General features: G+C 44.6%; 1 protein-coding gene across 5 annotated transcripts in view; it reads right to left on the bottom strand.

Annotated features, from left to right (window-relative positions):
- Positions 1 to 12,680: 12,680 nt before the first annotated feature.
- The window catches only part of FGFR1 (fibroblast growth factor receptor 1), a 163,307-nt gene continuing 159,665 nt past the window's right edge, over positions 12,681 to 16,322 (bottom strand). For all 5 annotated transcript variants that reach the window (XM_048511968.1, XM_048511965.1, XM_048511969.1 and 2 more), the window contains 2 exons: positions 14,932 to 15,037; positions 12,681 to 13,934 (listed from right to left, as the gene is read on the bottom strand). In XM_048511968.1, coding sequence (XP_048367925.1) covers positions 13,758 to 13,934; positions 14,932 to 15,037 — 283 coding nt within the window. In that variant the 3' untranslated portion in view covers positions 12,681 to 13,757. The remainder of the gene's footprint in view (positions 13,935 to 14,931; positions 15,038 to 16,322) is intronic.

The raw sequence follows: 16,322 nt of genomic DNA, 5'->3' as shown, positions 1-16,322 counted from the left end.
CGGAGTGTAGCAACCCTCTCTTTCTCCCCAGTACAGACCCCCAAAAGCTTATTTCATTCTCCTGTCCATTTCATCTTGCAGCAACTTTGCAAGTTATGATCGCCAGCAGAACACTAGCAGCTGTCAGGCGGTGGGTGGGGGCAGGGCTACATACATATGTAGTGTTCTGATACCACAACTTCACAGCTGGCATGAACCCAAAAGTGACATCATCACTTCCTAAAAGCATTCTAGGATTTCCCCCAAACTCTAGGGTTGTATCCGAGCAAAGGTTGAAGCTAAAGTAACACTTCTACAATATGATTGGCTCTTCTACTTCAACTCATGTTCTGCAAGATGAAGGAAGGCTTCCAGCTTTGCTCAGTGAGCTAGTAGGTTGAGACAGGAGCCAATCCCACTGTTTTGAAGTTAAACACAGAGAATCTACTGTTGTGTTAGTTTCAAAGTGCAATAGACACCATTGCTGCTTGATCACACCAGTCTTGTCGATTTGCTAGTGGTTATACCAGAAAGGACATGGTGCCTCAAGTGCCCTCCATTTTTCTCCCACTGCAGAAGGAACCCGGGCTGTCAGCGGTAGCTCAAACTCTCCCACCCTAGGGGGAGACCTGGCAGTCCTATCTGCGCAAAAGGTTAAGCTGAGAATACCCAAGGTTACCTACCATGCATCCATAACAGGTGTCCACAGTCAGACAGCAAGCTACGGCAGGAGGTCAGAAGCAGGGTCAAGTGGAGGCAATCCAAGATTAAACACAGGTAATTCCAAAGCATCAAAGCAGGAGAGGGAAAATTCAAAAGGCATGGCCAGGTGTTGTCCAGTTTATAGAAAGCACAGTTACAAAAGCAGGGTAAAGGGTGATGACATATTGTTCCCACCTTTGCTGGCTGCTTAAATAGGAAATTATTGTGCTGAGACTGATAAGCCAGCTGCAGTTTATGAGATTGTTCTGGCATTCCAAGCCAGGTGTACTTTATCAGCCCAGCATTGCCTGAGCATTGCAGTCACAGATGGATGCTGAGCCAGCAATCTCATACTGAAGTTCCCTTGGTAAATGCCTCCTCCTTTGTTTCAAAGGCTCTGGTAACCCTAAAGGTGAGGCTGATAGTTGCTGGGTTTAGGGCCAGCTTGAGTTCCTGAGCAAGAGGACAGAGAGTCGGGCACAACTGCTTTTGCCTGCAACTGCTCCTCTGTTACCAGCCTGGGGCTGGAACAGACTTCCTCGAACTCCTTCTCATCTGAAAAGGTGTCAGCTTGCAGACCTATGACAGCAGAGTAGGAATTTTAACCTGGTGTCATGGGAACACTCTGACCACTGTACCACTTATTATTTGCACAGGGAACTTTCTAGCATGGTGTAGTAAAGAGCAGCGGGGTTCTAATCTGGAGAACCGGATTTGATTCCCCACTCCTCCACCTGAGTGGTAGAGGCTTATCTGGTGAATCAGATGTGTTTCCGCACTCCTACATTACTGCTGGGTGAACTTGGACTAGTCACAGTTCTCTCAGAAACTCTCTCAGCCCCACCTACTTCACAAGGTGTCTGTTGTGGGAGAAGGAAGGGAAAGGAGCTTGTAAGCCCCAGTGAGTCTCCTTACAGGAAAGAAATCCAAACCCTCCTTCTTCTTCTAGCCCATACTCAGCACTGCACTCTCAGGATATGCTATTTTCATTTCATTTTTTCTAGATGTCTGAGAGTGAGAAATGGCACATGCATTATCTCATAGGATATTTTCCTAGAGATATCTGAGTTGCCAGATTCTCTCTTACAGCCTGCAGTATGGTTTTAAATGGCAGTGCTTTCCGGAATGTTCCAGGTGGTACTGGCAGCTTGACTCTCTTACCTCCTCCCCTTCGTTTTTAGAAATAGCAGTGTATTGCAAACGTGTACAACATAAACACACACCTAGGGAAAAGAAGGTTGGTGCCATTACTCCCAGTCAATACAAATCTTGACCATAGCCTGGCCTCTTGCAAACTATAAAAATGCCAGGATTATACATTTAGAGATGTTTCTGTCTTCTCTGTCAGGAAGCAGGGGAAGCAGGATGTTGAGTGACGGGCTGGGCAGACTGCCAAGCCATCCTTTCTGTCAAGGTTGCTGACAAGCTTCATATCCAATACTCTGCTCGGGCTGATATCTGGAGTGTTTCTCTTCATGTTCAGCTCCACCTTTGTAAGAGGACTCTGTCAACTGCCACCTCATTCCCTTTCTGCATCCACACTAAAATGTTAAATACCAGAAACACCACTGGTAATGTAGGGCTGACCTCTCGCTCACAAGTCTTTTATGCTTTAAAGTTGTTTAAGAAGAGGAAATTCTACAGTTAAAACTTCCCCCCTACCACTCTATCACTATACTGGCAAAGCTTTACCTGCTGAATATCCTCTCTTTTCACAAGTGTAAGGTCTGACAGGGAAAAAACCCGGGAGCCTCACAGCAGAGCCAAATTAATAATAAAAATGGGGCGTTTGTGTCAAGTGTCTTACAAAGGAACCATGGATTTGGAACACATTAAATAAGTCATTTAGTTGCCAGCATTTTCACACAAATATTCCACAGCAATACAATTTCATATATAAAGGAGCTTCTCATTTATTACCTAATTCCTGCTTTGATGGTTTCCAAATGGGGCAGAACTAGCCTGCTAGCCCACATTTTAGGGCTGCCAGAAGTTCACCTGCAGATTGTGCCTTGCTTAAATTCCCTGGTCCGCAGCTTGATTTCGTGGTGGACCAATTTGAAGAAGGGTTGGAATAGATAGCCGCCCTCAACATGAAAATGGAATTGTTAGTCCAGTGGCCACAGACCAACTATAGGATGGCATCTGCACCTTAAATTACCACTCCACTGAGGGAGGGTTGAAACTTTCCTCCATCCAAACTTGAGTGGTTCTACCACTAGTTACCACTCAAACAGCTTAGCTTGAAGGAAGGCTTCCAACTCTGCTCAGAGAAGTGGTAGGATGGCATAGGAGGATCCTCTCCCTGTTTTGAAGTGGAACACAGAAGTGTTCACTGCTGTTTTATTCTCAAAATACAATAAACACCATTGCTCTTGTCAGTTTGGGGGCAGCAGCACTCATCCAGGATGGAACTGGGCATGCTGCCCTGAAAGGGCAGCTTTCCAAATTCATGAAAGCTAACTGCTAGTTTTATTCTGGATCTTTCTCCAATGTTTGCTCACAGCTGTGGTTGCAAGTCAATGAAATGAAAAGTCTATTCCAACACCTCCCTGTACCTGTACTAGGGTGCACTCACCCTTATGCACAGTGGACATTGTCTGACTGTTTTTGAGCCTGTGCTTTGTGCTTACCAGGGGGCTACAGCAGGACCTTTGTTGCAAACAAATCAGTTCTTCTGTTTTTCTTGAAGCAGCAGCAGGGTCAGGGAGTCACCGCACTCAAACTGCACACAAGGAGAATCCGTAAGGGAGGCCAGCAGAGGAAAGCTTTGGCTGGGTGCTTTTTTGTCTGGGGTTAGGCCTGCTTTGGTGCACCTTTCTCATGGCAGCCCCGACCGCTCCTGCCCTATGGCTCTCTTATGAGCATCTTCTGCAGTTAGTGTGGTATTTGCAAAGCTGCTCAGCGTGGCATGGGCCACAAGCCCTCTCTAACTAGATCAGAGGACAATTTAGCATCCTGATGTTTCTAATTGCTGATCATGGCGACTCAGACAGCATGAGCCACACGTCTTTTGATTAGCCTCTGTCATGTGATTTCCAATAACACTCTTTGGTTTGTGCCTTCGCTTAGAGAGAGAAGTGAGTGCAGCTCAGGGTTATAAGATGACTCTGCTCTCTGAAACCCCCTTATAAGCTTCAGAGCTGTTCTGGGAGAAGTTAACAGCCTGCCTCACAAGAGGTGAATGAGCCATTGCCAAACAGGACAGAATTCTCCTCCAGCTCCTTGGCATTTGGACTTAGTAAGCATTGTCTTTGTGGGGTCCATTCTCTGGCATCAATGTTCATCCTATCTGTTTGGATCCTCTCCCCACACAGTTCTGATCTCTGCCGGCTGGTTGCCCTTAGAGGCATGGGATTTGGCCTGGTTTTTTGCTTTCCTGCTGAGCCAGCTCTGGCTGCTCTACAGCTCACCCTTGGCTATTTTAACCTGCTTGAAAGTTTAAAAAGAGGACATGTGTAGCAAATGCATACTCCCCTACATCCTCTGTGCTTGCCTGCTTTAGAGTCGTTGCAGAATAAGGGTAACATCTGTCTTTTGTGGTTGTGAAGATGACTTTTTATGACACCTTCACTGCAGCTAAGGTAATAAATTTTCAGGATAGAGAAAATTAAATAGCATATGCTTTCTCTTCACAATTTCAAAATCTTTGACAGCATTACAGTTATTTCCTTTATCCTGCAATCCAGAATGCAAGATGCATACAAACAGCTCTATCTACGTTCACATCTGGGACACCTGGTCTGTAGAAAACAGGATGCTGAACTAACTGGATCACTGCACTTGATCAAGTGGGACTTACTTCCCTGTAAACAAATATACAATCAAGTCTTTGAATGAGATTCAAAGACACATAGTCCCTCATTATGAAGGTAACATGCGACTTAACCTTGAAAGGTACATATGGGAGCAGAGCTGGTATTGGTTATGAGAACGAGCTATGATCCCGGAAGTCCCAAATTCAAATCTTCTCAATCATGAGTTTAGTAGATCATAGAGAAGCTTCTGTAAACCCTGTTCCCCCAAAATATAAGGTAATACTACTGATCTATCTCACAAGACTGTTATCAGGATTATAGGGAAATGGCATTTACAAAGTAGGGGTGTCCCAACACAAACTGTTTCAGAAGTTTTGTTCACCAATCATAACCAGGCAGCAGGTTTTTCAGCTGATTAGTCATTTGTTTGTCAACTAGTTTGTAGTCAGATGGTAGCTTTGATGTCTTCCTAACAGTACAGTACAACCCAATTCGCTTTTCGTATGTGCATGTTCTCAGACAGCCCGATGGAGTTCTGCTCTACCACTCCACCTACCCCACCCTTTCTGCACTGTAAGGCAAGCCATTGTTTCAGCAGAGAGTGAAATCAATTAAAAAATTACATCAGTTCAAAATAAATGCTGTGTTTTAAACACATCCTACCATTCTATGTTCACCTAAGTAATCCTTACAAAACGTTAATGTTTGACCTATTTGTTTGGATGGCTCTCTGGACCATGAAAGCACTATGGAAATTACTGCAATTCCTAATGAGAAAACACACCCTACATTCCAGAACTACCCATCTTCCTCCTTTGTGTCATATCAAATGCTCAGTGTTTCAGGTCATTCTGTGTCAAGGTAAACCCCATTCCAGCATTTTACTGTTGATAACTGGAACAGGTTTGTTTTTTAGCCCCAAGAGATTTATCTCATCAAAATGATGAGGAAAACTGATAAGAAAAGAATCTGGGACTTTTACCTGAAAGATATAGAACCTTCTCTTAGGCCCCTTCCGCACATGCAAAGTAATGCGTTTTCAAACCACTTTCACAACTGTTTGCAAGTGGATTTTGCTATTCCATACAGCTTCAAAGAGCACTGAAAGCAGTTTGAAAGTGCATTATTCTGCATGTGCGGAATGAACCTTAGCCAGCTGGTACACATTTTATATCAGAGAACGGCAATTGTGTGTTGGGAATCCAAAACAACAGCTCTCTTGATAAATGGTGTGTGTGTGGGGGGGGGGGAGGACAGCACGGACAGGCAAGGATGTGTTTATGATAACAGAGTCCCTACCTCTGACAGGCATCCCCCTGACAGAATGAAGGCCTGCATAATTTTCCCCTCCCCCACCTTTCTTGGAACAGTGTGACTTAATTTAGAAGTGTAAAACCCTTGATTAAATGCCGTCTGTTAGCCAATATAGAGCTGATGATTGAGAGGGATGCTTGGAAGTCAAATAACACATGCAATAACAGTTTTAAAAGTCTGTGGAAAAATTAGAGGGAAAGCTTATTTTATTAGGAATTTCCTTACAAAGACTACATGAATTGCCTTTTTGTATTAGATCTGCAGGACCTAGGCCAGCCTTCACTTGTCAACGGCAGCCAGCCAAAAATATGTTCCACCATGCCTCTGTGGGGCCTTGACTCGTCACTCTCTCTCTCCCCCTCTCTGCTATTTTCTTTTGAAGTTAGCGCATTTAGGAACCTCATTATTTGTAAATAGATTGTTAACCATTTGCCTCTGGGCAAAAGTATTCTGTGGAAGTGCAGAAGAGTGGGGGATGTAGATCTGTTTCAGCATCCTGAAGACCTAACTTTTCACTTTAAATAACAGCAAGTTCCCAGCCTTTATGACTGATAAGGTAGAATTGAAAGCATGTGAATACAGGCATGATGAAGATCAACCTCAGTCACATTTGCAGTGTGGACAGGAATTGGGGTTTCAGAGAGTGTTAGTTCATTGCTCCTCCTTATTACTGTCAGGACAAATTATGCAAACCAGAAAAACATATGGACATTAAATCTGCTCAGCTTATGCAGGTCACAGAATTGCATACCTGAAGTTAACTTATCCTGAATCACCGGGAAGAGCTCTTGAGTCGAGATCTTTCGTATCACCTGATCCTTTTAAACTGGGGAGGCCTGGTATTGAACTTGGGACCCTCTGCAAAGCAGAAGCTCTACCACTGAGCTGCAAACCTTCTCTAGATTGATTGGTGTAGATCTTTTTTTGCTTTAACCCCACTCACCATGCTGTGTATAGAAGTTTGCTTCTTTGTCCCAGCTCATCTGCAGGCCAGAGAACATTTTTGGGGAGGGGAAATCACTGAAGGTTGATTGCGACAGAACCAAAAAATTTTGGAGCTGGGACTGGAGCAATAGATTCAGCTTCCAGGTTTGTGGGTGGCAGCTCTAGCCATGGCCTGTTCTGGCCCGGCTGAAGGAGAAGACCATCTGTTTGTGTAACAGTGAGACATACAAAACAACCCATATGACAAAAAATCACAAGAAGAATGAATTTTGACTGGAGCAGCCAGCTGAGGCCAAGATTTGCTGAGCCAGTTCCGTGCCCAAGGGATGTGAACGCACGGCCCACTTCCCTGGGAGGTATTTGCCTTCTGGTCCAGCAGGGATGCCGTTAAAAGTTCCACGCTCAATTGGTCACATTTCAGGATGTAACTAGAGCCCAGCTGTCCTCAGGATGAAGCTATTTCATGAGAGAAAAGCAACACACAAGGCATTGCCAAAACATCTGGCCATCATAGCCCATGGCTAATTTCTGCATTTTCTGAAACAACGACAGGGTCAGGGGCTCTGGCTGAAGGAAGCAAAACAGGACTCTGTTCTTCCTGTGAAACTGTAATGGGGGAGGGGCACCTATATTTGTTGCATCCCAGAAGGATAATACAGATGGTGTTGGCCCTGACAGATAATTTACGCCAAGGCAAGGAACAGAGATACTCATGTACGCAAGTTACAGAGCCGGAAGAGATCCCGATCTCTTCCCATTTCTCGTGGGAGGGTGGCCATAGGGGAGCAATACTGGAAGAGATCGAACAGGAAGCATTTGTGCAAACACATTGCAGAGCTACCACAGTTGTTAAGGGGTTGAAGCCTGCTCTGGTGTAATGGCAGAACCCCAGTAAGAGAACAGCTGTAACATGGAAATGAATTCTGCCAAGAATTTCCAGATTACACTGGGAAAATATGTAAGCACGAACATCTGTTATGTTACCAAAGAAGCCAGCAGTTCCCCTAGGACAGGTAAGGCAACCTGCTTCGATTGGCAGATTTGGGGACATAATTCATGGATTATTATTAATTATTTAGGTGATGGGTCTGCTTTTGCCACCACTGGACATACCGCTGGGATATTCTGCCACTGTGTATTGGGCAATCTCTCAGTAGAGTCCTAAACAGAGTTAACATCTTGTTAGGCCCACTGACTTTAACATAGATTTAAGAAGATGTAATTCTGGTTAGTATTGCATTGTCTCTCCCCGTAGGAATGTTGAGGAATTAAATATCCTTTCCCAACCTATAGGGTGTCAAATAAAATGCTTTAATGCTCCCCCTCCTCCAAATCCAACACATTTGTAGGGGTTTGATCTGTAAAGAGTTCAGAATTTAACAGCCTAGTCCTGATTGCTGGGGCAGCAGGGCTGGTATGCTGGAGGTGGCACCACGCCACCTCCAACAAAGTTCCTCAGCAGCACAGGGAGGGGAGAAACTCTAAAACCATCCCCACTGCTGGACTCCCCCAATGAGGCCCTATGCACTTATACCATCCACAAGGGTGGTATAAGTGCGAGTCCAGGGCTGCAGCACAACTGGTGGCAAACCCAGGCTGGAACCCAACTAAGTTCAGATCTACACCTGGGAACACACTGTCACACCAATGCGGTGCAGGAGCACTTACGTGAGGCCAGAGTGCCAAAGCAGCTGGGTGCCAGCGGATTTGCCCCTCTGCTGGGGTAAGTGCCCCAAGGAGGGCATTTCTGCTGGTGCAGGCCTGCACTGCCTCCAGAGGGGGATTTGCCCATTCTCACCCCCGATTGGGCTGCCCTAGTGTTAAGAACACCCAGCTGTACATTTTTTCCTCATATACCTAATATGGAATTTTCAAATGGAATATGGAATTCCCAGTATGGAATTTTCAAATGGGAGATTTTGAGGATTCCATAAAACAGCGCCACATTTTTATTGCTAAAACTTCACCTTCATAACTGACGAGCCATTAGTAGAGTCCTCAGAATCCTTTATCTATTTAAAAACAGACATCTTTCGGCAGTAAAACATTTTGAATTTCATTTCATCATTTCCAGTTCTGGAGGAATAGTTAGAATTTCCCAAGCTGGCATTCAGGAGTCTCTGTGGAGGAAGTCAATGGCAAACCACTTTGCTTCTCACTTGCTGGGGTCACTACAAGCCAGATGTGGCTTGATGGCACTTACGTATGTACATAACCACAGGATGGTGCCTTTAAGACTGCACTGTAACCTTGTGAGGAATTTGCCGAGACACAAAGCTCACTGGGTGTCCTAAGACCAATTGCTATCTTTCAGCCTAATTTACTTCATAGCACTGTTGTGAGGCTAAAATAAAGGGAGGGGTTACATATGCTACCCTGAATTCCTGGGAGGAATGGCAGAACAAACATGACTTTATTTACAGATAGCTCGGCTTTTTAGTAACAAAGACAGAGCAGGATCGATGCCAAAGAGTATAGAAGCACAACATGTATACAGTGGACCCTCGGTTTTCATTGCCTTTGGTTTTCATCGATTTTTTCAATGAAAAATTTGTCTCGGTTTTCATCGATTTGCAGTAAGGTGCAGGGGTTTGTGGAGAAAAATCACCCGGACAAAGCTGTTGCAGGCCGTGTCTGCAACTTGTTTAATGACAATGTCTTGCCCCATTTCAGACAAGTCTTAAAGAGACGTCAGAAACAGACCTCTTTGGACAGCTTTCTGGTGCAACATTGGTTCACTGGCTCTGAAGCTGGTCCTACTGTTATTGTTTGTTACTGTTTTCAGTAATGCCAAATGTCTTTTTGGTAGGTTTTTTGGAGTGCCTAGAATGGATTAATTGGATTTACATTGATTCCTATGGAAAAGTTTGCCTCAGTTTTCATCGGTTTAGGTTTTCATCGATTCTTTTTGGACGGATTACCAATGAAAACCGAGGTTCCACTGTGTAGCATTGTATTACTCATAGCCATGCTGTTGACCAGGCTAGATTGTAGGGGGCCTTCAGCATTTGCACTTTGCCTGTTGGGACTGTGCAGAAAAGTGGTCTCTTTTTGTTCTGCTGTGCCAGCTCACCAATGTGTCTCCACCAGGCCACAGGGAAGTCCAGAACTCCATGTGTGCAGAATTTAAGAGATCTAATTCTCCCATCCTGCCACAGGTCAGCTGCTCTCTCCCTCCCATCCTTCTCTCATGCAACTTGAAAGAAGCCTCCGTTTCATCAGCCCTCAGCTCAGTTTTGTTTGGGTTGTGTGGAGTGTTTTCTTCCTGTGCCTGACTTGGATCTTCTATTCCCTTTGAATATTGTCCCTTTCATTGCTGTTATATTGTTTGTTCTTTCTGATCTAGCTGTTGATTTTAGTTTCCTGGGAGATTTTAGATGGCTTTTAAACTAAACATCGGCTGATTGGATGTTAAGATCTTTAATTTTTTTCCCTTTTGTTGTTTATGCTGCTTTAAAGGAGCCTGCCTCAAAATCTGAAGGATGTGGGCAAAAATAAAATAAACTGGGGGAGGGACTGTGCTAGAGAACTGCTAATTCTTGCTGCTGCTCCACTGCTGCCCGTTGTTCTCAGTATAGCAGCAGCATTTTTCACTCATGTTTGAGTACAGCCTGTCTGTTTCAGGGTGTCTGCTCCGGTCTGTTGCTAAAGTTACTGGTTATGGGACAGGTGGATAGAAATTGGCGGCAGCACAGCAGCCTCCTGTGGTATGAACAGGGCCTGGATTTCTTTCCACCGGGTGACTATTGCCTGTGTTATCTCTAGGTCTTGTCCTAGACAAATGTGTCTTTGTGGGCTCAGTACTATAAGCAATCAAATGTGTGTGATTTACAGGGGTCATGAATGTTATGTGCCTGTCTGTGAATAAGCAGCTGACCACATCTCTTTTTTGCCCTTTTTTTGCTAATAGTTGCAAGCTGGGCTAGTCAACTTGGTTCAAGAGGTTGGTCCAGTGGGCCAACACTTCATTCCTGAGCAAGATGCTTGAGCATTTGGCAGATATGCAACTTCAGGTGATCTCTAAACTTATATTAATCTGGATTTAGGTCTGGATTTGGGATAGAAACTACTCTGGTCTCTTTGATGTCCTTTTTTGAGAGAGAAATGGGAGAATGCATTCCTCTTTATTGTTTGGAAGCTCCTGGTGGCTTTTGGTAACCATGGTTTCCTTTTGGAATGAGTTGATGGGCTGGAAGTGGTCAGTCCATACTTTGCTGGTGTTGTTGGGGGACTTCTGGTCAGTCCTGTGGCATTTATGGCCATAGAACTGTGCAGGGGGTTAATCTTGTCCCCTAGGCTGTTTATACAAAATGGCTGGTAGAGGTCACCCAGGGATTTAGAGAGAAGTGTCATCAATATGTGGATTATACTATTTCTTCTTAATATTTAAGTTAGGCAGTTGTGTGGAGGACAAATGCTTTGAGAAAGTAAAGGATGAAGAAGGGTTAATAAATAGAAGAAGTTCAGGTAAGGTATGGCTGACATGCTGATGCTCAATAGTAGAGCTACTCAGGAAATGAGGAACCATCCTGGAGGGAACTGTACTTTCCCTGAAAAAGCACACTTGGAGCCTGGGTCAGCAGCTGGACAATAGCATATGGGTGGGCGCTTAGATTTTTCCTTGTATAAAGCATCTTTTGTCAGCTTTAGCTGATAAGCTATCATCATTCCTCCAAAGGCTTTGTTTGGCGCCGGTGATCACACCTAGACTAGACTATTCCGATGCACTTTACATGGGTTGCCTTTGAAGACTAAAAACCCAAAAAGGAGGTTTTTGGAGAGGCGTGGAGAAAAGCAAAACTGCTACATAGAAACCAGTAAGAACAAAACAAGAAAATATCATTAAACAAATATGCAATGTTCCCAAATAACACCAACATACAAAACATATGTTATCTGTCACAAAACAGGAGACCAGAGAAGAAAGCTTTATGTACTGTGATTATTTTGAGACACTTTCTTGTTTTAGGGTTGGTTGCAGGTTTATTATGAGACACCCAGACTGCATTGGATTATTGCATTGGATTGCCTGTACATTAATGGGCACAATTCAAAGTGCTGGTTCATGACTTTAGGATCCTAGATGGTTTAGGGCTAAGGCAACTGAAAGGCTGCCTCCTCCCATACTGTTCAGCTTGTCACTTAACAGCACTACTCTCAAAAGCACTAAGCCTAGTGCCTTTGCCCACAAATACAAGGCAGGTTGCTATGAGAGATGAGGCCTTCTCAGTGGTGGCACTCCACCTCTCTCCTCATCTTTTGGTGGCATCTCATCTCATCTCACCTTATCTCATCTCACCTCATCTTTTGGTGGCACTACTCTCAAAAGCATCTGTCTAGTTTAGTAGAATTTGCGTTTCTCCAGATGTTCAGGAATTCAATTCCCATCAGCCCCTGGGTCAGCATGGCCACTGGGCCATGTTTTCAGCATTTGGCCATGCTGGCAGGGGGCTGATGGGAATTGCAGTTCCCTGAACATCTGAGAGCCGCGAGGTTCCCTAAATTCCCCTGGCCTATAGTGCGCCTTGCCCACAAACAAGGTTTTCAGGTTGCTAGCAGGAGAGATGAGGCCTTCTCAGTGGTGGCACTCCACCTCTCTCCTCATCTTTTGGTGGCATCTCCACCTCTGGAGGCATCTCCAGTGGTGGCATCTCCACCTCTCTCCTCATCTTTTCTGGTTCTCTGGAGCAGATCTTGCTGTGCTACTAAAGCACATCTCGGGCAAAATTACTTCTCCTCAGGATAGCCTGATCTAGGAAAACGCTACTGGTAATGCTAGGAAACAGTGGTCCCCTTCCCAGGCATGCCAATTTAGCTCGCTAATGTCATTACTGGACAACTGGATGAGTGAATCTTTGAGATGCACCAATATGGTGAACGGAATGTCTCCAATTTGGGCCCCAAGTCCAAAGTTTCCACAGGGCCTCTTGGTGACAAGGGAGAGGGGAGGGAACATAGCAGAGACTAAGGAGGGAGACAAGGAAGGGAGATAATGTTTATTTCACAATGTACTTCCAAAAGGCATCAAATCACTGTTTAATATAACCTCATATAAAACTGAAGCAGCAGCAATTTTTACTGAAGTACCTAAATTGAAATAAGTTTTAGAACATAATTTAAAAACAAAAAAACCAGCAAGAGTAGCAAAATATATGATTTTTTTTAATATAGCAACTGATACCTACCAGCCACTAGTAACTTACTACCAAAGTGATATTATCTCTGGTAACAACCTTTCTTTTTAAAGACATGTAAATATATATTCATATTTATACATTTTGCAGCTATGTACATAAGATCCGTGTTGTGGTCGTTTTTTTCTCGTCATAGCACTCGTTTTGTTTGGCTGCCACTTTATGTCAGTGCTGTGCAGGTATCGTACCTGGCTAGTTTGATCAGCAAAGTATAAATTCATAGTAGTGGAATTAAGAAGCTGTCGGTGGTGATACTGGCTTGGGAACAACGTCCCCTACCAACAGGCACTCCGTTTGTTGCTGATGGCACTTGACTGCATTAAAACTTGCCCGTTTTCAGCCGGATCCAGAGGGTCGAGGTGCAAATGGGCTTGGGATCCCATCTCCGCTGTTAGCTTATTGAGTCATCCAAAGTTGGTTCTTGAGTTTGCAAGTAAGAAAGAGAAAAGAAAGTAAAACTCCTCTTCTCCAGGGAATGTAATTCCTCCCAGAGTCCTTTTCAGAGAAGTGACAGGCATGGTGCCAACTACAAATCAGTCTCTGGGTCTCTTTGTTTTGTTTAGGCACTGGCCAAAAGGGGGGAAAAGGTAGCTTTAATCCGTGGGGAAAAACTCAAGCATACATCTCCTGCAAATGCCGCTCCCAGATGTCAAGGGACTGCAATGGTGGCTTGAAGATGCTGATAGATGATGAGGAGTTTGGTGAATGAGTTGACTGACGGATGCCCCAGTAGACCTCCACTACCAGCCCTGCTGGAAGGGAAGTACATGCGCACATACACATGCATGTGAGTTCACTTATTAACACACACACATTGCACTCATATGCACAGAGGGCTTGCAAGTGTCACATGGAAGCTATGGTATCAGCACCTTTTGAGCCCACCGTTGGCAAGCTGAGGTGGATGTTTGGGGAGACATGGTTCATCTGGCAGGGGATCATGGGAAAACACAGAGTCCTCTCCTGAAGAGCAGGTCGAGCTGCGGGTATCGGGAAAACTGGGTGAATACTGGTCCAGAGGCATGGAGAGATCCAGGTATTCCTACAGGGAATAAAAGTAGCATGAAATACCCAAGATCCCTGGAAGTAAGGCTAATTGGAAGGGGGTTCTATCCCAGGTATGGGAGTCACATGGGAGTGAAGTGAATCCCTTAAGACAGTGGTGGCGAACCTATTGGAGGCCAATTGACCATGCTGGAGGGGCTGATGGGAATTGTAGTCCATGAACATCTGGAGTGCCATAGGTTCACCACCACTGCCCTAAGAAGTATGTTAGAAGTTCACCACAGACACTAACTGAAACAAACCAAAAAAACTCCAAAAACTACAAGGAAATAATTAAATCCATGTTCCCCAAGTCCAAAGAAAAATGGGCCTAACTATACTCTATTCCACATAATGATGATAGTTCAGTCAGTTGAAGTGCAGCGTTTGAGAAAATTATGTGCTTCCACATTAGAATATAGTCCTGAAGGAAAATGAGAATTATCATTCATTTTCATGAACTGCCTTTTTCAAAACCATTCTTTTGTGCATTATTGGACATTTTGATATATGAGTATTTATGCCAAAATGTATTTTTCCTTTCACAAATGGGGGGAGCAGGGCTAGGTAGGCACTAGGACCCAGGTGGAGCATTCTACAACAAAGAAGGTCTGGCATGCCTTGTTCTGCAGCAGAGGAATATACAACCTACTATCATCTTTATGTGGGACAGAGTATAACACCACAGAACCAAAAGCCTATTTTGGCAGTCCTCTTCAGTAGGATGTCTCAGTTTGTATTAGCACTAGAACTGACATGGTAAATGGGAGTTCTCAACCTCAGAGCCCCAAGCCACAAAGAACTCCTAGCAGGCACTGTGGTAAATAGTTACAGGCCCCTGGATTGGTGCACACACTGAGATTCTAGCTCTGATTCTGAATCAATGATCTAATCAGTAGTTTCAAGAAACATGACTGCAGCCTACACTAAGGCAGAATGACACACAAATCCCATGCTTAAATTTAGGAGTTTCCTAGGAAAAAGAAATCAGTTACCTGGTTAGAGGTCATGGCCACGATCCTATCTAAATCTTCTACCAGCTGCTTAAAAGTGGGTCTCTGGGAAGGAACAGCATGCCAGCAATCTCGCATCATCATGTACCTGGAGTAAAGGGATGACGAATCAGTGCACAGCCCAGGCGACAAACAAAAAACAGTCAGAACCCAGGACATGAAGACAGAGAGATCAAAATCCGCACTGGATACCGCCTAGAATCCTCAGTGCCAGACTGTGGTGTGCAGTTCAGAATGTGTGGATTGCCAACTCATGGGTGAACGACTGCACGACTTCCAAGGACTGTACAGCACTACACCCACTTCTACTGCTGAACAATTTTACAGCCTCAAAAGTGAAACCAGGGCAGTCACTGAGTTTTTCAATTCCAGACAAAAACTAAAGCAACACATTTCTACACCTGACTGTTTGTCAGGCCTGGCTCAAGTGGCATCAGCAGGCTAGAGCCAATGTCACACCTGCACTTCCTGTTATCTGTGGCCTAATGGCCCATTCTGTTTCTATTGCTGTGCTTGAAACTAGTGAAATATGCATACCTCATTCCTCCCCCTTCCTGGAGGCAGGAATGAGCCCTATTGTCTTTGAGTTGGAACAGGTGTAACAATACTGCCGTAACACTATATTTTTCTTATGCAGTCTATTGTGGGAACAGGTGGGAGGGGGGAGCACCAGAAGGAGAAATGTTTGGAGATATATACATGCTGCGTCAAATTCTCGCTTTCTGCAGCTAAGGTCCTGACACAGTTAAATAAAGCTCTTGAACCCTTCCTGAGTCTCAATTATTGATACTGAGTAGAATCAGCTTTCCGAAATTAGAACTATACTCCTATCAGCCTACCAGCATGGCCAATTGGCCATGCTGACAGAAGCTGATGGGAATTGTAGTTCCTGAACATACTTGGCTCTCAGAGCCGCAGATGGGAACTGAATTCCCTACAGCCCCTACCAGCATGGCCAAATTGGCCATGCTGACAGAACTGATAGAATTGTGGTTCTAATGGTATCAACATGAGACCCTGGACTAGAGTAACAGACCCTTACACTGTTTCAAAATAAAAAAATGAAAATGCGGACAGATTTCTAGTAAAGGCTCAGAAGCCAGAAGAAATCCAGAGAGGTTGCTGTTCATGGGGTGGAATTTTAAATGCACTGTCCCTATGTTGCCCCATATGCTCACTATCCTTCCCAGTGGCATATCTAGGGGGGCAGAAGGGGCAGATGTCCCAGGAACCATTTGCCTGGGTCACATGGCGGGCAGTGGAGGGGAGGGGCCCCCTGGGCATTCTCTGCCCAGCCCCCAACTCTGCAACCATCTCTGCCCAAGAGCTCCCCTCCCTTCTGTGAATACAACCAACATTGAGTAGATTATCAA

This window comes from Sphaerodactylus townsendi, linkage group LG12 (assembly GCF_021028975.2).
Source record: "Sphaerodactylus townsendi isolate TG3544 linkage group LG12, MPM_Stown_v2.3, whole genome shotgun sequence".
Taxonomy (NCBI): domain Eukaryota; kingdom Metazoa; phylum Chordata; class Lepidosauria; order Squamata; family Sphaerodactylidae; genus Sphaerodactylus; species Sphaerodactylus townsendi.
This window is presented reverse-complemented; position numbering and strand designations above follow the sequence as displayed.